General features: G+C 39.8%; 1 protein-coding gene across 2 annotated transcripts in view; it reads right to left on the bottom strand.

The window, feature by feature from the left end:
* Nucleotides 1-25,650, bottom strand: part of cdkal1 (CDK5 regulatory subunit associated protein 1-like 1) — a 390,498-nt gene that overhangs the window by 170,874 nt on the left and 193,974 nt on the right. For both annotated transcript variants that reach the window (XM_084088459.1, XM_084088460.1), the window contains one exon: nucleotides 13,041-13,144. In XM_084088459.1, coding sequence (XP_083944585.1) covers nucleotides 13,041-13,144 — 104 coding nt within the window. The remainder of the gene's footprint in view (nucleotides 1-13,040; nucleotides 13,145-25,650) is intronic.

Below are 25,650 nucleotides of genomic sequence, written 5' to 3'. Positions count from 1 at the left end.
TGCACCATTTCATATTTTTCAACTTCAGAAAGATATTAATTCCTCCTCATATTGCGTGAGAAATGTGACTTGCTTAATAATGTGGATCAACCTCTTTAAGTAGTTTACCAGAGTATAAAAGAACACTAGACAAGCATGACCTTCATGTTGGGACATCTTTCTGAATGCCACTCTTGACTCAGAATAACATAAAAGGCCAACTTGAAAATAGCTAAAATTCCTTTGGATAGACCTGTGGAGTTCAGGAAGAATGTTTTATGGGTGATCCAAACTGAAACTTTTTGGACCCAAACATCAGCGGTATGTCTGGTGCAAAAAAGGCAAAGCTTATTTGCAGAAGAACACCATCTCATGGCCAAACATGGAGGTGGTCCAGTCTTGTAATGGGGGTGCTTTGCTGTTGCAGGAAGTGGAAATTTTGAATGTATGAAAGACATGAGTTCTTTGAAGTATCAAGTCATTTTGGCAAAGATTATGATGCCTTCATGGACTTTCCTGCAGGACAGCCATCCCAAAGTATACATCCAAATCTACTTAAAGGGAAGGTTCGGAGTAATTTCAACCTAGGGTCCTTTGCACCATGACCTCGAGCCAAACTGTTGATCTGAAAATACAAGCATTTATAAAACTTTCAAAATTCAGCGAAACATTTTATACTCTTGCGTGAGTTTTGCAAAGGACTTTTACGGGCTTTTCCCAAATCACGGAAGTGACTTCGACGTCCGGGTTTAGTGGTGGCATAAGCCATCAGGCAAGTGTTTAAATAAACTCCTGCTGTACTTACAAACTTTCTAATGCATCATTTTATGAGTACAGAACCTATTTGTACTACTGTAGAAGTTTGGTACCATTCCGGGCATTATTAGTGGGGTAATTTCTCTAAATTACCTCTAAATATGATATCTCTAAATAAGCTCTAACTTTAATAATGTTCGACCAAGGGGAAAAAAAAGCTTCTGGGAGGGGGGTGTTTGGCTCGAGATCATGGTGCAAAGAACCCTAGGTTGAAATTACTCCGAACCATCCCTTTAAGCTTGTCTCAGGGATCAGTCGTAGACTGTTCTTGAGTGGCCTGTACAGTCTTCAGATTTAAATCCCATTGAAAATATTTGGTGGAATTAGAAGAAAGCAGTGGTTACGTGAAAACCAAAGATTATCAGTGATCTAGAAGCTTTTTCAAGCGAGGAATGGGACAAGATTTTAGAAGAGAGGTGACAAAACCTTCTAAGCACTTACAGGCAGCGTTTCTTGGAGGTTAAGAAAACGTGCTGTTAATAAAAGGTTCTGCACAAATTTTACTTCTGGGGGTTGAATCAATTTGTACATGAATGTTTAGAGACAATTTGATTTGTTTTTGTTTTTTTGTTTGTTTTTATCAACTTTACGTTCTCATAATCACTCAAATGTGCATTAATAAACATTCTATAATAGGTTACTGATGCCTTTGTTGAATTGTTTTCATAAAATGTTGTTCTCTGCAGCAAAATGTCTTGCAAGGTGCGAGAGGCTGCGCTGCAACCCCTTTAGCTGTGACTTATTCATCATACAGCACTAGCCTTGAAAATCTTATTGTTTTTATAAACCAAAATATGTACCAATGCTAATTTCATGAAGCAAAATTACTAAAGTTCTTATGTTTTTCTTCAACACAAACATATGTTTATGTTCCTAAGGGTGTTGCACAGTAATACACAGAATCGGTCATAGTCGTGCTTTAAGCACAAACAGCTTAAATCTACCGTGTATAACTACTAAATAGTACTGCCTGCCATAATAATACTATGGTAGTAATTTTTAAGTGTTATTGATGTCAAACATTAAACAGTATGTTCTTACTTTGTCACCCGTATAATCCATGTACAGAATGTGATAAAGGCATAGACAGTAAAATAAATGGACACGGTGACCCCATTGGATTCAACGGAGAAAAGTGAAGTCAATTAGAAGCACTCACTTCCTGATGGCTGACCGTACTGCGCAGACTCAAACGGAGCTTGACAATGTAGATGTGACGTTAGCAACCCGTCTGTCTTCTAGTAGCTGTGGCAAGAGAAATCTGAATCATTCCCTTCCAAACCTTGCAGAGACGGAGAGTGTGAGTAGGACTGATGTGAGTTGTCCATGAGCTAGGAGCAGGAGCAACTTTTGCTAAGTATTCTGATTAATTATTTTGTCATTTTGCCTCCACGTCCCACCGATTGTCCGCGAGCTTCTCCTCCTGTCCATACGGTAATTTCTCTACTGTGCGACAGAAAGTCGGGTGGTTATGACGCAATCGTTTGCCTATTTTTACAAAAACGGCTTCTATGGGGCCATAACGTAAGATACAAGGTAATGGAGCCTTTTATACATTGTCGTGTTTCTTTAGAAATAAATAATGGACAAATGGAGTCTTTAAACGCCTCAGATGTAAAGTTATTCGCTGTCAAAGTGACGCCAAAATGAATGGGAGTCAATGGAATGCTAACAGCAGGTGATGGTCTGCTAATCAATGGCGGCGCCCGGGGAAGCTTCAGTGTTTTCCGGAACATTGCCCCCCTGGATAAAGGCAGGGTTTGAAATGAGGGGGGTCCCGGACCCTCCATAAGTCATTAGGGAGCACCCATAAGAATTTATTTTTGGATTTTGGGGGGTCCCCGACAAATATATTTTAACATTAAAAATGATTGTGAAAATTTGCAATTGCAGGTTATGAAGTCAGAATTGCGTGATATAAAGTCGCAATTGTGTGTTAAGTCAAAATTGTGTGATATAAAGTCGCAATTGCGTGTTATAAAGTCAGAATTATGAGATATAAACTCGCAATTGCGAGAAATATACTTGAAATTCTGACTTGTTTTCTCAGAATTGCATGTTTATATCTCACAATTCTGACTTTATAATACGCAGTTGGGAGATATAAAGTCAGAACTGCATGATATAGTCGCAATTGCGTGTTATAAAGTCAGAATTGTGAAATACAAACTATTCTGAGGTTAAAAAAAAAGTCTGTCTTTTTTTTCCTTAGAATTGGACTTTATATCTCACAATTGTTAGTTTATATCTCACAATTCTGATAAAAGATGTCAGAATTGCGAGATATAAACTCGCAATTATGTGTTATAAAGTCAGAATTGCGTGATATAAAGTCCCAATTGTGAGAAAAAAAGTCAGAATTCTGACTTTTTCATGCAATTGCGACTTTATTTCACGCAATTCTGACTTTATATCTCGCAATTCTGACTTTATAAACTCGCAATTGTGAGATAAAAAGTCGCAATTATCTTTTAAAATGTTTTATTCTGTGGCGGAAACAAGCTTCTATAACAGACCTAGCAGCTAGACTAGTTATTCAAAGCTAGCATAACAACCTACTTGTCCAGTCAGTGATTACGAAAGATAACCAGGACTTAATTCAAGTCTGTGAGTTGATTAAAGTGAATGTGATTTGAGCATGAATGAGTATATACATGAGAGCTTGGTAAGTATCTAGGAAGCTAATATTATTTTTCTTAATTTAAAATCCTGCATCATGGAGAGAAAAAGAGGAAAAAGAACTTGTAACTTTGTTGCTCCAGAGTTAGAGGTTTACCTGTTGGATTATAGCCACTTCTCCAGACACCACTACAATACTGGGCCTAGCCCAAACCATGAAAAACATCCCAAGACCATTATCCCACCTTCAACATTGGTCCATATAATTTTGCCTACAGTATATAGTGTAGCAAGGTAGTCTTCAGAATTTTTAATAATTTAATAATTAAATTTTAGGGGACCAGTCATTTCGAATCCTGGATAAAGGTATAACATACAGTCAGACAAACAGCCAACCTCAGAGCGCAGAACTGTGAGATGAGGTGGAGATCCAAGTTCACAGAGCAGAAGTGTCACACTAACCTCAATGACCCTAAACAGATGACAGAGAGAACTGATGAAGCCCTCAGTGTAAGACACCGCTGACCCCTGCTGGAGGATACGGGAACTGTTCATCATTCCCCCACCACAAACACACTGGAGAACTAGAACACGCTCCTCAAAAACATCCCACCACAGAGCTGTTGTTGCTGTGAGCAACTGTAATGTGTCTGCACACACCCCATGATGCTCTACAGAAGATCTCTCCGCACACACAGCAGTGTCTGCTACTTTCACCTCAGGATCATCAAGAGGGCAAATCTTCTGTTTGTTAATATCATGTCAGATCTACAGAAAGTGGTTTACAGGATGACATTTCATCAAAAAACTGAAGTTTAGATGCAAGTCCAGAATCCAATGCTCGCGAACACATTCATGGTCCACCACTAGCCCCTCATAAACTGGGCTTTTGACCTCTGACACATAATTAAACCTCATGCTCTGCCTTTAAGCAGACAGAGCTGGAATTTGAACACACAATAGGAGCCCAAAGGCTAACGTGACTCATCAGACCCCACAAGGCCCCTGTGTGAGCACATTTCAGCGGTGCTCAAGTCAGTCAGTATTTACTAAAGCAATACTATATATGTCTAGATGCATTTTTTTTTTATCTTTATAAGGTAACACTTTGTCAAATTCTTTAATGTAATCATTATCTTGACTTAAAATAAGATACTAAAGGCTGTTACCACTCAAAATCCACCTCAGTTCTGGCATGAAAGGATTTACACTGCAATTAAAAAGTGCATAATTAATATTATGAAATGAATGCTTTAAATTGAAAATTTTGAATATAAAAATATGGAAACTAGGCTTGCTTCGATAGTCAGTGTTGATGGTGTTACCGGTGTTCAGAAGCAACACGCGTTACATCACTTGCCCACCATGGCACCCACTGTCGATTTAATTATTATTATTTTTTTATAATTTAGTTCATTTAGAGAACGCGCACTATAATTAAAAACTGAACGTGTCTGAGTGAGTCATGAGTGTCATGAGTGAGTCATCGAATCATTCACTCAACCGATTCGTTCCATAACAAAACGAGCTAAGCTGCTGCTGTGGCTTTGTTCAGAACTATTTTTTGTTTGGAAAAACAGCTCAAAAACAATCAATATTGTGTCTAAACTAAGTCTGTTGTATAAAATCATATTTGCAATCATGCGTCAAGACAGCTAATGCAATAGTTTACAGACAGTATGAGATGTAAATAGCAACTACGTAATGAAGGATGATTGGATATTTCTATTATTAACTTGTGCTTACTTCACTCAAAAAGCACGTTTGGCCAGCTACAGGAGAAACTGGTAGCCAGGCAACAGACAAGTGACCAATCCTGAGTGGCGACGTCACCACATGCATTCTACTTTACCAGCACGGTTCAACAAGGTTGGCCAACCGTGTAATTGTGTTGTGCCGAACCAGCTCAAGTAGAAAAGCAGCTATTCTGCCCGTCACTTCCTGTCTTTTCTCCAATATTCAATAAAAAAATGAAATAATACATAAAAAAATAAAGTGTGTTAAAAGTCACTTTGGATAACAGTAGCAGCTAAATGACTAGCAGTAAAACAGGAGATGCAATTAGACAAGCCGTTCAGTCAGAGGTATGCCACATTCTGAAGGAGCTTCCATGTAAGCTATCGGGTCTCAATAGATTGGGGGAAGGAGTGATAGGAAAGATGGATAGTGAACAAGAGAGAACAAGTGATTAAGAGACGGCAGTGAACATACAGAAGGCAGGACGGGAGGATCAGATGTGTTTGGAGAGGCTATGGAGAGGGCACAGCAGGTGGCATGCGGGCAGCACCTGTCCCTTCACCTGCAGCGGACACTTGAAGGCCACCTGGCAGAGGAGAATTACCACAGCATCCCATTATAAGCCTTCTGTGCAACCTGCTGTGAGCTGAGAGCCCCATTCAACACTGAGCCAGAGTGTGGGGAAAAAAGGAGAACTGAGTCCCTCTCTGATTGTTCTTCTATCAAAAGGGGCAGAAGGCGGACATGCTCCTGTGTGAGCTGATGCTGACGGTGACATCAACGGCTGGCTGGCCAATGGGAGCAGCTGAATGCGTGTGTGGGTGGAGCTGAAACACAGGTGTGCAGAGAGGAAGAGCTGCCTATGTGTAATGGATCTGTGGCAATGGCACACAATGACTGTAGCTAGTTCACCTAAAGCTCAGGATCAAGTTCACTCGGCTCAAGAGAGTGTGTGATGAAGATAAAACTGAAGAAAGCAAAAAGAATGATCCTTGGGAGAGAAACTTGTGGGACTTGACAAGAGAACAATAGAGGAAGTCAAGAATCAAGACACATGTGCATCTTTTCATCTTTAAAAGAGAATCACCCAAATACATCTTCACTCACTCACTCGCATGTTAAACACACACGTTACACGCTCAACATCTGACTGCTCATTCAGCATGCAGCAAGAGCTCAAGACTGTTGATATTCACGTTCTGATCAGGAAAGACAGACCAGCTACTGTATAAAAAGATCCTCATTTTCTGGAGACTAAAATTACAGACTCCACAATGAGAGAAACTAATACAAACTACAACTGATCACATGGACACACTGTAATCTTCCTAAAACAATGAGAGCTGCCCAAACACATCAATATACAGGAGTTCATTCAGGGCAGTGCTGCACAGACCCTGCAAACATTCAGTGACTGGGACAGAACTGGATCCATCAGTCTTCCTTTAGCTCTAATGACTACACTTGTTTCTATGTGTGTCTGTCAAACGGGGTGACTGGAGAACCGTCTGCCAGCGTGCTTATCCACACAGAACTGCGGCTCGCAAACCAAACTTCAACTGTGTGATTGCTTGTCAGCACATTTTCTGAGTCACTGCATAGAGCGGCACCAAGTGATGACAGAGGCGGGAGAGAGCACCCTGGAGTATTGATGAATGTGTGCACTACTCAGTGGTCACTATGCTAGTGTGTAATTGAAACTGGAGAGAGGCATTTTCTTCCATGTTTTGTTCTAGAAGGGCAAAGGTCCATGTCAGATTTAAGAGTCATGGGACAGTGGCCCCTCAAGTTCACCAAGCGACACCCAACATGATACACATCATGATTCAAGACGTCACAATGTATTACAATGTAACTAAATCACAACAAACAGCCAGTGTGTCCGCAGATCTTCAGACCTGCTGCTGCTGGACACACATGCAAGGATATGAAGAATCAATACAACCTGAGAGAAACCATACAGACAAACAATAGTATCAGTAAAATCACATTGAGACTTAAACAATGGAGAAATGTAATGTTAGTGAAGAGAAAAGATCCTGAAGCATTTCAGACACATCTGATGAAAGGCAGTCAGACATTAATAAATGTGACTTCAATGTAAACACTGTGGCAGCTGTAGCACTTATGATAAGTAATGAAGAACATCTGGAGGTGTTTGCAGGCTGAAGCTCATCCTGTGTGTCTTATGTACTGCTAAAAGCCCAGAGCTCGAGTAAACACAGCCGACCAGAGCAACGCTTTACCCTGTCTGAACCTTGATGGACTCACCATCGGGTTCACACTCTTGGACTCGATTCTAGTCAAGTCCACAGACCAGCTCCATCGTGTAATGACAGTGTTTTTTTCTGCTCATCATGGACCACAGTGGAGCTCACGATGAGACAAACCACGACGAGAGCTCAAACAGGACTAACGGTTCACTACTCAAACCCAACGGTAACCAACAGCAGCTTCAGATCCACTTAAACTGCTCTTGCTCAAAATGCTTTCTGAGGAACTCCTGAAAAAATCATTTTTACTCATGGAGTCTGATGTAATGTGTGATAAGGAGTATACGCTCTCCGGAGCTCAGAGCTCATTTGACAGCATGCGATTCATTCCTGATAATTGGTCAGATTAAACTCATTCTTAATGAGGCCTTCTTGATGTCCGACAGGCATACAAACGATCATGAATAAATGAGTAGCACTAAATAAATTATAACTTCTTAAAGTGCCACATCAGTGGACAAGGTCGTTTCACATGCTGTCAATATGTCAGTCTTAGCCTGCGCTTACCGCTACGATCAATAATCCTGCTGCAAATATCACTTTGAAAGCGAGGACTGGCAGAAGAGCAAATATTATTAAGACTCAAACTTAATCTAACCTTAATGTCCATCACTCCACCATACAGTATACTCCACCACTGGACTGGATTGGAACTTTAGAGTGTCCGTTCAGCAGACAATATAACCACAAATATAGAAAGACAAAGCAACATCACTGAAACCAGCAATGATACAAATCAGCCAAAATTCATTGACTCTGAAACTGACTCAGAACATATTGAATCATTCTGATCCACGCTGCTAACAATCGTGAAGAACAGCATGTGCAAACACAGCGCTGGACTCTGATGTGTTTCTGAGATGTGGCTTCAGCATCGGGTGTAGACGTGTTTCCATGTCGAGGAATTCACTGGGACACGTGTGGGCCTAATCTAATAGATGAAATGAAGTGTGGATGAATTCATGAAGAGCTGCAGTGACTCAAATTGAGCACAGAAGAATAATTTGCTGATGGGACTAAATCAACACACATAAGGTCAGTATATTTAACCACAGTAATTAAAGGTGCAATAGGTGATTCTCTACAGATTTTTTTATTTTATTTTTTTATGCTGGTTGAAAGTCTCCTCATATCCTGATAGCAATCACTATGTTAAGCGGTCTAAGAGCAATGTCCTTCAGATGATACATTAAACCGAGGTCCTGACTCTCTGTGGTCATTAAAAATCCCAGGATGTCTTTAGGAAAAAAAGAGTAGGGGTTTAACCCCCATTGGCTTCTGCCCATAATCATGGCCTCCTAATCATCCCCATATATACTGATGGGCTTCATTACTCTGTCTCCTCTCCACCAATAAGATGGTGTGGGGTGGGCGCAATATGGCTGCCGTGGATGCTGCACATTGGTGGTGGCTGAGGAGATTCCCCCTTCCATATGAAAAGTGCTTTGAGTACCCAGAAAGGCACTATATAAATATAAATAATTATTTTAGATTTAGAATTATTTTACATATAGATTTTAGTTGTTTGTTTTTGTTCTATATCCCAAAAGAAAAAGCTGTATAAGCACTGCAAGTATCCAAAAAACACATATTGATGTTGTTACTGAATAAAAAAACCTCACTGAAACGGATGAGTGCCTGCTGAGGTGTTCACGAGTGCTGCTAGTGCTGCAAAACCTCAGCAGTGCATATCAGAAGATTTCTGATCATCTGTGGAGCAGTTAACAGATCCACCTTGTGTTCTCCTGATGTGAGGAATTGACACATCTGCAGTTACTCAAACTCATTCAGATCTACTGCTCATTCTCTGCTATATTTCAAATCAGATTTGAAATTTTAAATCAAATTTGAATAAATCCATTAAATAAAATGCCCAGAGTTCAGTGCAAATGAAATAAATCCTCTGTTTGGGGATACCACTGAAAATTAAGATTCAGTGTGGGTTCAGGAGGAGATTTAGAAGAAAATCGCAGCTCAAGTCATCTCAAGGTTAAGGCATATATAAACAGAAAAAAGAGACACATTATTTAGGACATACTTATTAACATCACTAGTTTTTTTGGTTTGTACTACAGCAGGACCTCAGCTCTCCAATCACAGTCCACCTCTAGAATAATGTCACTGCAGTGCATTTGAATTCAGCAAGTGTTACACTAGCGGCAAATGTCTACACGCGCTCAATTTGTTTAATGCGCTCCAGAAACTAAAATGCTCTGCTCATACATTTAAAACAAATATGCAGGGCCCATGTATAAATATTTGTTTAAAAAAATACTCTTTAATATTATAAAAATAAAAAAAATTGTAAGAGGTTTTTGAAAGAAAGAAAGAAAGAAAGAAAGAAAGAAAGAAAGAAAGAAAGAAAGAAAGAAAGAAAGAAAGCTTGACAGATGTCTTGACATGGGATGGGAGAGCGTTGCTATAGTGTGACAATATTGCATTGCAATAGGTAGCACTTCAAAGTTAATAGCGAATCAAAACTAGTTAGCACATAATTTGTAATCGAAAGGGTTTAATGACCATATCTGGTTATGGTTACATTTAAAATAGTTACAAAACAGATGTATGAGATGATAAACTTACACCATTAATCGTACCCAGCATATATGTAAAATGTTGCCTGAGGGATAGAAAGAGAGAAAGGCTTTAGTAAATAGAAGAGAGAAAGAGCCAGAGAAAAGAAGAGCAAGAAAAAGCAGAAATCTTCTTTTATCCCTTTGACCATGTGACTGAAACCCAACGTGAGACATTCAAACTGACCAATCAGAGGATGGCAACTTCCCCCACCATGCTAAAAGTGTGGCAATTAGCAGACCATTGATGTACACACCTTGGCCTTCAGGCCTTGAAAACCATCAACACCTCTTTGTCTTTAGGAATTCCAAATGGTCATTGTGGTAAGAAATAGAGGGGGGTTGAAACAGTAAAGCAAATGTATTTGCTCATTTTCAAATATATTTGGTTATTTCCAACCCTACACATCCTTTGCTCCACTTCCATCAGTGTTTAATGTGCAATAGTGCACATGCTCAGACAGGACTGCTCTGTGTCTCACACACTCTATGATCTGCTGCATGGTACTGAAGGTTCTGTCAGATGTAGATGGTCAACATTAGCAAACATATGGAGCACATGTCTGTTACTGTGACACCACGAGCACTCGCACAGTAACAGAGAAACACACACAAACATACACACACATCCATAAAGGCACATATGTTGCTAAATGCATTTCTGACGTGACTTACTAATGCTCAAACATCCCATCTTCCTCTTGTAATGAGATGTTCTCTCGGTCCGGACGACCACAAACGACAAGGAGCCATGAGACACTACTGACACGTCCGTATAAACTAGGGCTGCAACTTTATTTTGATAATATATTTATTTAGATGATTTTGATAATTAATATGCCCAACAATAATAAATATGAACCATAAATTCTGCCACTAATCAGCTTTTTACTAAAACATTTTATATAAAAATAAAAAAAAAACACTTTACCAAAAAAAGAGAAAAAAGTGCCAAGAATTAAAAGCATCTATCAGTAATACAAACGTCCATGAAGGCTGCATTGTCAGTCAATGGCTACGTTTACATGCAACCAAATAATCCGTTAGTAATCAGATTGACGGCTCAATCGGACTGAAAAGCCTTAATGTAAACACCTTAAGCGATCCAATTGAGCTCGATCCGAATGAAATTTCGATCCGATTGAAAGGGGTGGTTTATTCCTTTCCTAATCCGATCGAGAGAACATGTAAACACTTGATCGGATTGAAAAACAAAACTGAAAGGACTGCGCATGTGCAATGACGTTGAAATAGCGTGATGACATATCACATGTGGAATGAGCTGTTGTTCCTGTTGAATTAAGTGTCATATAAATGAGTGTCCCGTCATTCTAAAATTCTCCTTTTACTCAGCGTCTATGAAGTGGAGCAGGACAACGTCCCACCAGTCCATGTTTCAGATTCTCATCCACAGACGACGGTTTTGGGAGCGGTGAGGGGCATTTTTACTGCATGATTAATATAAGCAGAACGGCACCACAGTTCATATGCTCATTGTCTCCAAATTATGACCAGAAATGAATAAATATTAAGCCTGCTATTTAAAGGTGCAGTGTGTGATTTTTAGTGGCATCTAGTGGTGAGGTTTGCGAATTGCAAACAGCTAGTCACTCACTGCCTAATCCCTCAAATTGCAAACTCGAAGGAGAAGCTACGGTGGCCGACGTAGGATCGGAAGGTGTCGTCGTCTGAGTCAGCAGAGAGTAGCAAGTCAAGCAATGAGGTTTCTTTATATTATATTATATTTTATATTAGATTATATTTACTTAATTATTCAGTAAAACCACGTTATTGCGATTGTTATTTTTACTTGATCATCATTGTGTTAGTCTTTTATTCACTGACTTTACCATAGCCTGTTTCCATGCTAGTTAGTATAAGATAAGAGCTATGGATAAGAGCATCAAAGCAGCTAGGTAAGGGGAAATAGCTAACGTTACGATGTCTGAGTTGTCGTTCAGACAGCATGTTTTTCTCCACGTTTGCAGTCAGGGACAACCTGAGTATTCTACTGCGTCTTTTTCTGCTGCTTCTCATTCAAGTTAGTGACGAAACGCGCCCTGTAGCGCTGTTTGTTCGCTGTCGGCTACGGTAGAAACATGACGTCACAATATGTCGACCTTCATAGAAGGGGGGTGCCCGCGGTTATGTAGATATAAATGACTCATTCTAAGGTAATAAAAACATAACGGTTCATTAAGTAAGGTCTTTATACACCACTGCAAACATAGTTATGGGTCTTATATTGCATTTCTGTCAATAGATCCTCAGAAATATCACACATTGAAAACAAATAAAGAACCAATGTAGGAGAATATTTAGTATGCGCAAACAGCGAGAAACTCTGTATATTCGTGCAGTGTGCGCATGTCAAAATATCTATTCTGATTTGAAGCTTGTGACAACATGCGCACATCAACCCGATCACTTGTTTAGCGTTCATGTAAACACTACATTCAGATTCACCAATCGGAATAAATTCAGTCCGATTGAAACAAAAGTTGTGCATGTAAACGTAGCCACTGTTTGGGATTGACAGCAGCATTTGCTTACAGGTGTGAATCTTGAAATGTTTTGTTCATTCAGCAGATTAAAGAAGCTGCTTGAATACATACCTGTATGAATGAACATCTGAAATCACACCTGTATAATCCCCATAGCGACAGTATCATGATAAAGATATCCAATTGAGAATATCTTCTACATCATATAAAGTGACAGAGCTGTCCACTGCTGTTCCCCTGATACACCGCAACGTATTTACATAATCTGCGTTGTTTCAGCCCTAGCTCTCATATCACTCATAGGAATCATGGGCTGATTAACCTGATCTCTGTCAGACGACTGAAGCTTATGTACTTCAGTAAATGTCATTAAACTTGTCGTTTGCTCGGGTACTATTATAAATTTAACAATCTTAATGACACCTTTACATTTTATTTAGACAGAGTAACTAGAGTAAATGTTGAGCAAACATAATTTCCATGTAGTATTTTGTGATCACCCTGACTTCAGGATTTAAAAGTCAAACAGTCGGACTCACCCTGGAAAGACTGTCTGGCTCTCTCCACCAGCTCCTCTATGGGGTAACTGGCCAGATCCCCTCTGGCGTGTTTGGTTTTGCAGTACGTGCAAGCGTTCAGACAGCTGTGGGAGAGAGAGGAGATCATAAACATCATGAGGCATTACATACACACAACTAAGTATGAGGGATATCAACGGCAACACATCTGAACACTCTGATTTCACCATTTACTGCAGAGTAATCATTCTCCATAATATTTTGATTTGTAAAATACTAACAGAAATGTAAGTTGTCAGGGTGAGGTCTGGGTGAAACTAATGTCCATGCCATATTTCAGGACTACCTTAAAGCACTGTTTTTCTTTGTATTCCAACGTATTCCAATTGTATCTGTATTCCAATGTATTTATTTATGCTACTGCTTGTAATTTGTTTATTTGATCTTTATTTATTACTGACTGTTTTTTGAAAGCAGCCTTGTGCTGTGTGTAAGCTATTGTGCAACCCGATTTCCACACTGTAAAAATGAAATGTGTGATCAAACATTTAGGTGAGATAATTATATATTTTATTATGTCTACAAATAAAAAAAAATCGATATATTCCCCACAATAGAGCCACCTAAAGCTAGGTTTATACTTGATGCATCTGTACGAGCGTGAGGTGCGCGCGGCAAAAACGGCGTCATTGTGGTGTGGGCGCAAGACCCCATTTCGCTTGGCGGTGTGCACGGCTTTTTTTGTAACATCCGCATCCGAAGATGAACGACTTCAAGCCGAATCTGGCCGAGCTCGAACTTCTCACCACACCGGCACCCAGTTTGCACGTCTAAATTAGTTGCTTACATTTAAAAAATTAGCATACAATAGCATAAAAAGTATTTTTAATGAACATAAAGGTCCATGTTTAATAAAAATGTTAATGAAATGTTTAGTGAAATTAGAAAATGTGTAAGAGATCGTTAATTTAGTTACATTGTATACACATTCTCATATCCATATATTTAGTTTTATTGTCACGAGTAATAATCTCAGGGTTTACTGGGTTTTACACGATTATTTTTGTAGAGTGGTATTGGTGGTGGTGTACTAAAATAAACATTGTCACGTGTGTATAGCTTCCTTCTTCTCACCGCTGATTCCTGATGGTTTAGAGGACAATTACTCGAGTCGCCCCCTATCGTTTCAAAGAATAATACAACGGCGAGAGCGTCAAGTATAAACGCCTCATCCGTTTGGGGAGATCAAAACGGATCTCCCATCTCTGTGGAGACTCGCACTGCAGAGCCAGGCGAAAGTATAAACAAGGCTTAAGTGGGACATTCCCACCATTTTCCAAAACGAAATTCAGGCTCAGAGGTTATGTCTGTAAAATCCTGATCGGAGCATCCCTATAAATAATACTACATGATAAAAATAAGGCTTCAAATAGATGATCGCTATCGGTGATCAGTATCAGCCAATACTGCTTCCTGTGATTGGTGATCAGTCCCAAAAATGTTGATCTGGTCTCTTTTTCCACTGTAGTTTCTCCCATCAGCTCCGCGGTCTCAGTGAAAAACACACAATATGCTCTACAGATAAAACTGAATGAAAATTAAATGGGATTCACTGCTACATTTTATTTATTTATTTAACCTTTATTTAACCAGGAAGATTAGATTGAGATATATCAATCTCTTGTTCCAGGGAGACCTGGTCAAGACGGCAGCACATAGAGTTTAAAATAATAATAAAAAACAAGTACAAAACAGTACTCAAACAAAACAGTTGATAAAAATAGGGTCAAGCAAAGCACTTACAAGACTCTTTTAAAGCAGATTTCAAAATACATTTAAAAGTATTCAAAGGTGGCAAAATTTCAGTTTAAGTATATTTTGCAAGTCATTCCATGCCCAAGGGGCATAAAAGGAAAAAAATCATGTTTACCAAATTCTGAGGATACTTTTGGGACTTTTAGTTGAAGGTGTAACTGCAATCTAGTACCATAACTTTTTGTATAAAAAGTTAAGAGCTTAGAAAAATAAGTCGGCAATTTACCTAAAAGTGCCTTAGCGATAAATATATACAGTACATATGCAAATATATACTATATTGTAAAGAGAACCCTGCTAAAGATTCATAAAATATACAGTGATGTGTACGTGATTCTGCACCACACACAAAACGTAACACCGCATGATAGTCCAGTTACCTTAATAAAGACGAAGACGCATGCATATAAACAAGGTCACCATAATTATAGATTTAAAAAAAAGTACTCTCCACCAATTTCTTTCTAGCCTCATAGGGAAAGCTATTTTTTAAGCAATAAAGGAGACCCAATTTTGGCTTAATCTTCAGCAAATTATCAATGTGAACATTAAAAGCTAGTTTTTCGTCCAATCATATGCCTAAATATTTATAAGAGCTAACTATTTCAATATGTGTGCCATCTAAAGTTGAAAATGCCACATCTGTTTTCTTAAAATGCGTATGACTAAAAATCTTATATTAAAGTATTTTTTTTAATTTAAAACCAATTTCAATTGTAGCAATGAACGTTGTATTACATTAAACGCAATTTGTACGTTCAGTAGAGCTTGATTTAAAGAAAATGCTGATATATACTGTAAATAATTGTGTCATCAGCATACGGCATACTCCTAAACCCAAATCATTGATAAAGATAAACAGGAGCTAAAATTGAACATTGGGGAACTCCTTTTTTACTTGGAAAAATTTAGAATTTTAGTTTTCTAAACTTACACACTAAACTGTTCTAACAATTTTTGAGGAGTTTCGCTAATACCTATAGACCTAAGTTTTTGTAGCAATAGATTATGGTCAACAGAATCAAAGGCTTTTGAAAGATCAACATATGTGACCCGATCTGGCGAACTGAGTCGGAAGTCGCAACGTTCCATTTTAAGATATGGGCCGATTATGTGGAAAAACAATGAAATAATAGATTTAAAAAAAAAATTTTTTTTTTGCTAAATTTCAAAGAACAGACATTCAAAAATAATCTCCTAAAGTTTCGTAGTCCAGATAATTGAGTGAAGGTATTTACATTACTATTAAAGTGTACAAAGTTTTACTAAATTCGCTGGAAATGAATATAGCTTTTCTCAACTCCTCTCATCACCTCTGAGCATTTCCCAGGAATCCCCTCAAACGTCTCTGCTCTCCAAATATGGTGTTTCACGTTGTATAGAACCAATCAAAAAGCTTAGAAATGTACACAAACGCTGATCATTTGTCAATGGGAAGCCCCGTTTCGACTGACCGGCACGCGATTGGTCCAGCCATCCTCCTGTCAGACTCGTAGCGCTATGTGTAAACAAGCTAGCTGATCTCCTCAGAAAGATTAAATATTATTAATTTGAGAAATGTCGCTGTCAAAAGAGAGCAAAGTCACCAAAAAGTCGCCAAAAGCGTTGAACTCACTAGAGGCTTCTAACCTAAGCTCTGCTGCTGGTCATCAAGAGTGGCTAAGGCTAGTCAGTGATTTTTTTGGATCTGGAGACGTGTCATCCTCTGATGACCGCGAAAGTGACAGCCCTGTGGTATTTATCGTGTATGGATGTGAGTGAGTGCAATTATTCGGTGAGTGTATTTATCTGCAAGGAGAATCCATTACAATGTGTTTGATTTATTTTAACCCAATATTTAACTGTTGGTATCTCCATTATGAATTTGTTACACTGTTATTGTCAACTAGCCTACACAAAGATATGATTGCATAGGCTAACATTATTTGTTCTCTGTTTCCTTGTCTCTCTGCCTCTCTCACTTTATCTCTCTCTCAAACACACACACACACACACACACACACACACACACACAGACACACACACACACACACACAACACACACACACACACAGAGAGACACACACCCACCCTCTCTCAAGGAAAACTGTAGCACCTCTGTTCAATCTTTCTGATTAGTAAATGTTTGTAAAAGTGCCTTTTAAATTATTTATTAAAATAAAAACTTTAAAATAATTTGAGCTTCAGCCTGGTTTAATAGCATATATTAATGTCTTTGGTCAAATGAAGCTGTACAATAAATAGTTTATCCCTTTAAATGCAATGGATTTTGAAAGATATCAACAAAAAACGGGCAAAAAACTTTAAAAGCGATTTTCTCAGGTTTTCAATTGGAAAAAGAGGACAGACGACCATAATTCAAATGTGTATATCTTTACAACCATTCAAGGTATGACTTTGACTAGGATATCATTTGAAAGCTTATGGTCTCCTCTTTCCATTAATACCAAAATCTCAATTTTGAAATTTGGGTCACTGTGACTCATTTTGCTGGATCAGGTCACATATAATGCTGCAAAAGACTTATTACTATCTAGAGAGTTTATAAGATAATAATAATAATAATAATAATAATAATAATAATAATACATTTTATTTATTTGGCGCCTTTCTGGACACTCAAGGTCGCCTTACAAGAAGGTGCATTAGAACAAACTAAAAACTAACTAGGGTAAAAACTAGCATACAAACAGGTTAAAATACATCAGTTAAAAGCAGTACAGGAGGATAATACCGTAGTGGTCAGAGTAAGTAGGCTTGTCTAAACAGATGAGTTTTGAGTGTGGATTTGAAGTGTGGGAGTCAGTCAGAGTTACGGAGGTCAGGGGGGAGAGTGTTCCAGAGCTGGGGAGCAGAGCGGCTGAAGGCCCTACTCCACATGGTGACGAGGCGGGCTGGCGGGACAATGAGATGGAGAGAGGAGGAGGAGCGGAGAGAGCGGGCAGGTGTGGCAATATGAATGAGGTCAGTCAGGTATGGAGGGGCGAGGTTATGGATGGCTTTGAAAGTGAGGAGCAGGATTTTGTAGTGGATACGGTGTGTGATGGGTAGCCAGTGGAGCTGTTGGAGGACTGGGGTGATGTGCTTGATGGAGGGTGTGTGAGTGATGATGCGTGCAGCAGAATTCTGAACAAGTTGGAGTTTATGGAGGTTTTTTTGAGGGAGACCAAACAGGAGGGAGTTGCAGTAGTCGATTCGGGAAGTGACAAGGCTATGGACAAGAACGGCAGTGGAAAGAGGAGTGAGAGAAGGGCGGAGGCGGTGAATGTTCCTAAGGTGGAAGTAGGCTGAGCGGGTGATGTTATTGATGTGTGCAGTGAAGCTGAGGGTGCTGTCCAGGATGGCACCCAGACTATTTACCTGAGGGGAGGGGGAGATGGAGGAGCCGTCGATGAAAATTGAGAAATTGTTTATTTTACTTAAGGTGGATTTTGTGCCAGTGAGTAGAAGTTCAGTTTTATTGCTGTTAAGTTTGAGGAAGTTTGAGGTGAACCAGGACTTTATTTCATGAAGGCAGTTGGTTAGGGAGGAGGGTGGGAGTGTGCTGTTGGGTTTACTGGAGATGTAGAGCTGGGTGTCATCCGCATAGCAATGAAAATTAATGTTGTGTTTCCTGAAGATGTGACCAAGGGGGAGAAGATAGATCAGAAAAAGCAAGGGGCCAAGGACAGAACCCTGAGGAACACCAGAAGTGACAGGGAAGGGATGAGAGGTGAAAGACTTTAGCTGAATACACTGGGAGCGGTCGGAAAGGTAGGAGCGGAACCAGGTGAGGGGAATGCCAGTGATGCCGATGGAGAAGAGTCTGTCCAGAAGGATGGAATGCGAGATGGTGTCAAAGGCTGCACTGCGATCAAGCAGAAGGAGGATGGATAGTGAACCGGAGTCAGCAGAAAGGAGGAGGTCATTGGTGATTTTGAGAAGAGCCGTTTCAGTACTATGGAGGGAGCGAAAGCCAGATTGAAATTGTTCATAAAGGTTATTGGAGGAAAGGTGGGTTTGGAGTTGAGCAGTGACAGTTTTTTCAAGAAGTTTGGAGATGAATGGAAGGTTTGAGATGGGGCAGAAGTTATTGAGGTCAGTGGGATCGGAACCGGGTTTCTTGAGTATGGGAGTGACAGCAGCAGTTTTCAGAGAGGGGGGTACAGTACCAGAAGTGAGGGAGGCATGAATAATATTAGTGATGAGGGGGGGAAAGAGCAGGAGTGGAAGCTTTGACAAGAGAAGTGGGGAGAGGGTCTAGTTGACAGGAGGAGGTATTTGATTTCTGGATAAGAGTGGAAATTTGATTAACAGAGGGAGGGGTAAATGTTGAAAATGGATGGGTTGGAGTGAATGATGGTGGAATGGATGGGCTTATGACTGACGGAGTAAGTTGCTGGTGAATGTGGTGGATTTTTGTGGTGAAAAAAGATGACAGTTTATTGCAAAAGTCAGAAGAATAGAGATGGGATGGAAGTGAATCAGGGGGTTTGGTGATGTTAGAAATGAGGGAGAAAAGAGCCTTGGAATTGCCTTCATTGGAGCTGATTAACCGGGAGTAGTAGGTGGATTTGGCTTTGGAGATGGAGTCTTTGTATTGGAGGATGTGAGTTGTGTACATGTCTTTGTGTATGGTGAGTCCAGTTTTCCTGTGGAGTCTTTCCAGCCGGCGGCCTATTGCTTTTTGTTTTCTGAGGGTGGGAGTAAACCAGGGTGATGTGTTAGTGAAGGTGACAGATCGAGTTTTGAGTGGAGCCAGAGTGTTGAGAATGTTGTGGAGGTGTGTGTTGTAATGTGTGAGAAACTCATCTGTTGTAGAAAGGCTATCTGCACTGGGAAGGTTATTGATATGAGTTATGAGATTGTCCAGGTTGATGTCCTTGATTTTACGGAAATGAATAGTATGTGGTGGGTTGGATTTACTGAAAGACAGATTGACATTAAATGAAAGAAGCAGATGATCAGTATAAGGGAGATGGTCAGTTTTGCAGTCCGTAGGTGTTATTCCTGAGCAACAGATTAAGTCCAGAATATGTCCTTTATTGTGTGTGGGAAAGTTGACAAACTGTTGAAATCCAAGGCTATCAATACATGAGGTAAAATCTTTAGTGAAAGTGTTATTGAGGTTGTCCATGTGGATATTGAAATCTCCCAGTAGTATGACATTAGATGAAAGTGTAGCCAGATGAGACAGAAATGCAGAAAAGTCAGATGAAATCCTTGTTTGGTTTTGGTGGTCTATAGAGAGTCGCAATAACAGTGGGAGTAGGTCCAGAGAGCTGACAGACAGTGGCCTCAAAGGAGAGGCAGGCAGGCACATTCACGGGAACAACTTTCCAGTTCTCACGGTATATTACCGCGAGACCGCCCCCTCTCCCAGACACACGAGGTGCAGATTGGTAAACAAACCCCGGTGGAGTGGTTTCATTTAGGGGAGCGAAGTCGTTTGGCTGCTGCCAGGTCTCAGTCAGACAAAAGATGTCAAACTTACGGTCTGTCAGGAGATCCTGGACGAGGTGGCCCTTGCTCGTGAGAGAGCGGATGTTTAAAAGGCCGATGTTGACCGCAGTGCTGCAGAGACTGTTAGCATTAGCCGAGCTCGGGACACGGGCTAACAGCGAATGATCAGCACGGCGTCCGGTGTTCTTCAGAGGCCGGCGAGTGGTAGACCAGAACGACTTGATGGAGGTGGAGTTGTCGTATTGGAAATGTCGTGATCCCCGGTGAGTGCCTCTCTGCTTCTGATGTTCCTCCCAGAAACTCTCTGTGGTCTCGTCAGACATGGTTGATTTTGGTTGTTGTTGTTGTCAGCGGCAGATCCGGTTTCTGTGTAGCACAGCTCCCAGTGAGATTTCTCATCGTCTCTTTTCACATTTCAGCTTCACTCTGACTTTTCATCACCACTCTATAACTGTTTGGAAATTGCACTTGCTCTGAAAGTCATGACTCATGAGGACTCAAATTTTCCCGCGCTGTGGGCGGAGCAACGGCGTCACGTCACAGGCGTTAATCTGATTCGTTAAGATAATTTGTAACTGCTCTATGCATCTATGATCTGCTCTAAAACCAGATTGGTCATAATTAAATATATCATTATCCATTAAAAATTGTTTTAATCTGTAATTTATCAATCATTCAAATACTTAGTAAACAGGTAATCTGGAGATAGGACTATAATAATTAGGAACTGAAGGATCTCCACTTTTTAATAACGGAATAACTGTTGCCAACTTCCACGTTCTCTGTATAGTGTTTGAAATTAAACTTAGATTAAAAATAAAAGCAATTGCTCTGCCAGCAGCCATTTTTTAAAAAGCAGGGGTCAATTTGATCAACTCCTGCTGATTTTTTACTATCTAGTTTCACTAAAGCATTGTAAACCTGAGATGTTGTAATGGAAGAGAAATTAAACACTTGCCTGGGACAATGTTTAGCTTAATCAACATATGTAGAAGTAAAAACACCAGAACTAGTAGAGCAGATTAGTTTAAACCAACAGTAAAATAATTATTAAAAGTGTCAGCAATGTTCGCTCTACCCTTAACGACAGTTTGATTAACAATCAAGTGATCTGGAGCTTTAATTGATAAACTTGATGCCGAGGTAGATTTAACTAGCTTCCAGAATTTTCACATCACATTTTGCATTTGCATTTTATTGATTTAGTGCAGATATTTCTTATATTTTTTTAAATTCCAATCTATTAAATCATTTGATTTATTCGCCTTGGCCCAAGCAACATTTTTCTGTTTAATAAGGGTAGAGATAGTATCACTGAACCAAGGATTGTCTTTTCCACTTATCCTTAAATTAAACATTTACAAGGAGCATGTTTTTTGCATATTGTTCGAAAAATCTTTTTAAAATAATCCCAAAATAAATTTAAATCTGGCATATGTGAAACAACAGCCAGATCACTGTTATAAAGATCATGCATAAAAGCATGTTCGTGGAAATGCTTAAAAATTCTTCTATAAATAAAATGGGGTGAACAATTGGGGATCTTATAATTTCTCACACAAACAACTGCACAATGATCACTAATGTCATTACAAGAAGACACCAACAGCGGTAAACTTATGAGATGCATTAGTTAAAATTAAGTCCAGTAAAGTCTATTTATCCCAGTCCTTTTGATTAACTTGAGATGTTGAATTAATTAGTTGTACCAAACAAAGAGAGTCACAAATCTCTTTAAATTGGTCCAACAGTGGCGAAAGCCAGTCCCAATTCAGGTCGGCGAGTATAATAAGTTAATGTTTATTCCACAAGTGTTTACTACACTTGAAGAAGATGAAGGTGGACAATAGCATCCAACAACAATAATGCCAGATCTCGATGAAAAAGTTAATTTTAGTGCAAGTAATTCAAATCCATTTGGTTAGCTGACAGACTGTATGCAGGAACAGTTGAGATTAGTTTTTACATAAATTGCGGCGACTCCTTTCTTTGCACGATCACTCCTGAATAGGTTATATGTATCAATATTATTATCATATCATTTGTAATTGATGCCTTTAGCCATGTCTTAGTAAAAAAAAACAAAAAACATTATATCTGCATCAGTCATGTCCACCCAGACTCTTAAAGAGTCAATTTTATTAATCAAACTATGCACATTCAGATGTAGGAACCGTAATCCTTTCGCTTATTTATAACTGTCAGGCGTTTGAAATTGGGATAGCTCTGGACCTGAATTGAGATGGACATTTCTTGATAGTAAAAGCAAAAGGAAAACTAACCATGTTTCTCACCGCGCCCACGGAAGAATCTTTTCAAACAATACGTGAAGCGTAGGGTGAAAGACTCCCGTTTCCCCGCGACAAAAAGCAACGTATAACACACAAAGTTGCTCCAGAGGAGGCTTGCAGCTCAGAGGGAAGATCTCTCCAGAGAAGCCAGATCTCATGAACATGATCCTTGAGCAGACCTGAAGCAGTACCGGCATGCCAAACAGGCCACTGGGTCCAGAACCAGAGCGTCATTGCCTCCCAAACACTCTGGTTGATTCCTCCAGAACAGTCCTCCATATCAAAAGACACACAAGTCCAAAGTGCCGCTGCCTCCCAGTTGCTCTCGCCATTACCTCGCCAGAAGACACACCAGTCGCAGAAGTCCACGACAACAGGCCGCAATAAAAGTAGAATAGTAGGGTAGGTATTCGCATTTTTAAAACCATAAAATATACTGAACAGAGCTAAAAAGATATGACGGTAAAATAGTGTAAATGTTTATATTAAAAGTTAAAACAGATGAAATGACAGCGACAAATACTCGTCTACAAACAAGACGCCATCTTGAAAAGTACTTTTCCTTTCTCAGTCATTGTTAAACTGCAATATGCACTAGGCCATAAAGTTATAAAATGCAGAAAAAGCACAGTAAAAATACAAATAAAAGTCAAATTTAAAAGCCTCAATTTAGCTCTAAGTTTGTTGTTGACCTGCACAAGTTCGGTGCAGAGGTAAAGAGTCTCATCTTTGCATTTCAGAGTCTAGCAGGAGGATGGTGGTATGGATGAAAAATATTTTTGCTGTTTGTTTGTGCGAGAGCTTTGCTGAATGAGCTCCACCGAGAGCCTGACTAGACGGGAGCTTTGACATCTTTCATCACCACTGTTGATGAAGCCCTCTCCGGCTCACTTCAAACAGCAACAGAGACACCGGCTCCGCCATGGGCCAAAATCTCTGACAGGATGTCAGGCCGTCATCCAAGAGCTCAGAGGAGAGTTCAAATCGCTGCACTGCCATGAGGAGTATCATTAGACTCAGAGAGAACAGTATCCAGCATTACTTCCCCTCTAGCTAACATCTTCTGGAAAAGTGCTGAGCTGAGTGTCTGTGGAACATCAGTGCTGTGCTTAAAGCTGGAGCTTGTTTCTATGTGTAGCCACAGGTTCAACACATACACACATCTAAATGTGTAATTGCTATATGAGCATATTGATATTTGTTCCATACTACTGTCTGCATATGTAGCTCCCTTCAAAGGCAGCATCCTCCCTCAAATCACACAGATTCAGTGATTTTTAATGTTCTACTTGGGCAACAACTACAAAACAACAACACTGTAGATGCACACAACTAATTGGAGTTTGATGTCATTAATAATAAATATACAGAATACACAAATAATGAGTAAACATGTCAAGTTTTAATTAGATTATTTTTACAAAATGCATTTGGTACTGCATTGTAGCACATCGATAAATGCCATCCAAATATATATGAAAATGTACGAGTATGACTGATGCCTTAAAAAAAATGTAATGGAGCAGAGTGAGTTGTCTACCTACACAGCATCTCACCATAATGGTTTTCCTAATGAACCATCAGAAACAAGCCCAAATGTAAGGCGGCATCACACATATTAACAGATAAGGTAATCCCAGAATGGACTGCAACTTTCATCCAAGATGGCGGCTCACTGGGGTTTGATACCATACTGCTGTTTGTATGAACAACTGATGCTTGCAGTAAGTCAGTCAAGAAACATTCCTCTAACTTCATGAGCCCAACCACTAAATGCTGGTCTTCAATGGTTGATGGATTCATTCAAAGTGGACTAGAGGATCAAATGTGAGGACAAGAAAAGTTAATTAATCAATCTTGTGCATTGAGTGAAACTAAATTTGCCTTTGTAAAGAGCTGGAGTCAAAAAATGTCAACTAACTAACTATGACCCAAAGCCAAAATACCAGGATCAAGAAATAAGCACTCCCACAATCTAGATTTCCCAACAAACATTTTAACACAGATGACCAAGACAGACGTCATTTCTGTCCACTGAAATCCCTCTTAAAGAAAAATTGTCAAATTGTCTGGCTTTGACATCACACAATTTTTAGCAGTGACCATCTATCTCCCAGCACTCCAGCAAATTAAACCAGCTATTGCAGAAGAGGACGACAGGTCATGTGACTCTGCCTCAAAGAAAACGGGCACAGATGGGTCCTTTAAATCCCCTACACACAGGTCTGACTGAAGCCCCCTACACTGTGAACGGGTCTGCACCGGGGGCTGCTTTAATGTTAGACCAACAACATGGATCAAACCAATTCCCATCTACCTCTACTCTGCCCCACACGGCCCCTGGCAGGAGGTCAAGACACAAAGGCCTATTTATAGAAGCTAGACCACAGTCACTCATGGCAATGGCTGACATTAAAGTAGGCTGGTCTGCATTCTGGGTAATCTATTTACTTAAAGTCCTGCCTTAGACAATTCCAGGAAAATGTTGCTTCAGTAATAACAGAGCGAGAGACAACAAAAAGAGAAGGCCCACACAGTGAAGTGAGGCACTTGAAGAGTTTGATGGGTATTTCAGTCATGTTATTGAATCAAAGAGTGAATCAAGTTCAGTGCTGCTCTTTCACTACATTCATCATGCCAGCGAGACATGCTTCCATCCACAGGTACCTGTCTGAGCTGAGATGCATCCACATTTGAGTAGATATAATACATTCAGGGCATCTCATTGCTTATTGAAGCAGGTGATGTGTGATATCATTATTGATGGATGCATGAACAATCGCGGAACATTAAGGTGCCATCACCATGACATGCCACAAGATCCATCAGTGCCAGCCAGCAAGTGCAAGTGTAGAAGAACTTGTAAAGCTTGTAGAGCTCCTCAATGGGGTTTACTACAAGACATAGATTAAACACTGGACATCAAGTAGCAATATTCATACCGAATATTTTATTCTCCTTACGTTCTTTGTGCTAGTCCCATTCAGCTGATAGGGAGATTAGGGGAGGGTCTTTGTCTTCCCAGGTGTGAAACACATCAATATTCACGATGATTCAAGCCTCCGCGCATACAGCTTTCTGAC

This window comes from Abramis brama, assembly GCF_963993115.1.
Source record: "Abramis brama genome assembly, chromosome: 17".
NCBI classification, from domain to species: Eukaryota; Metazoa; Chordata; class Actinopteri; order Cypriniformes; family Leuciscidae; genus Abramis; species Abramis brama.
The sequence above is the reverse complement of the archived record's forward strand: the minus strand, read 5'-3'. Positions and strand labels throughout refer to the sequence as shown.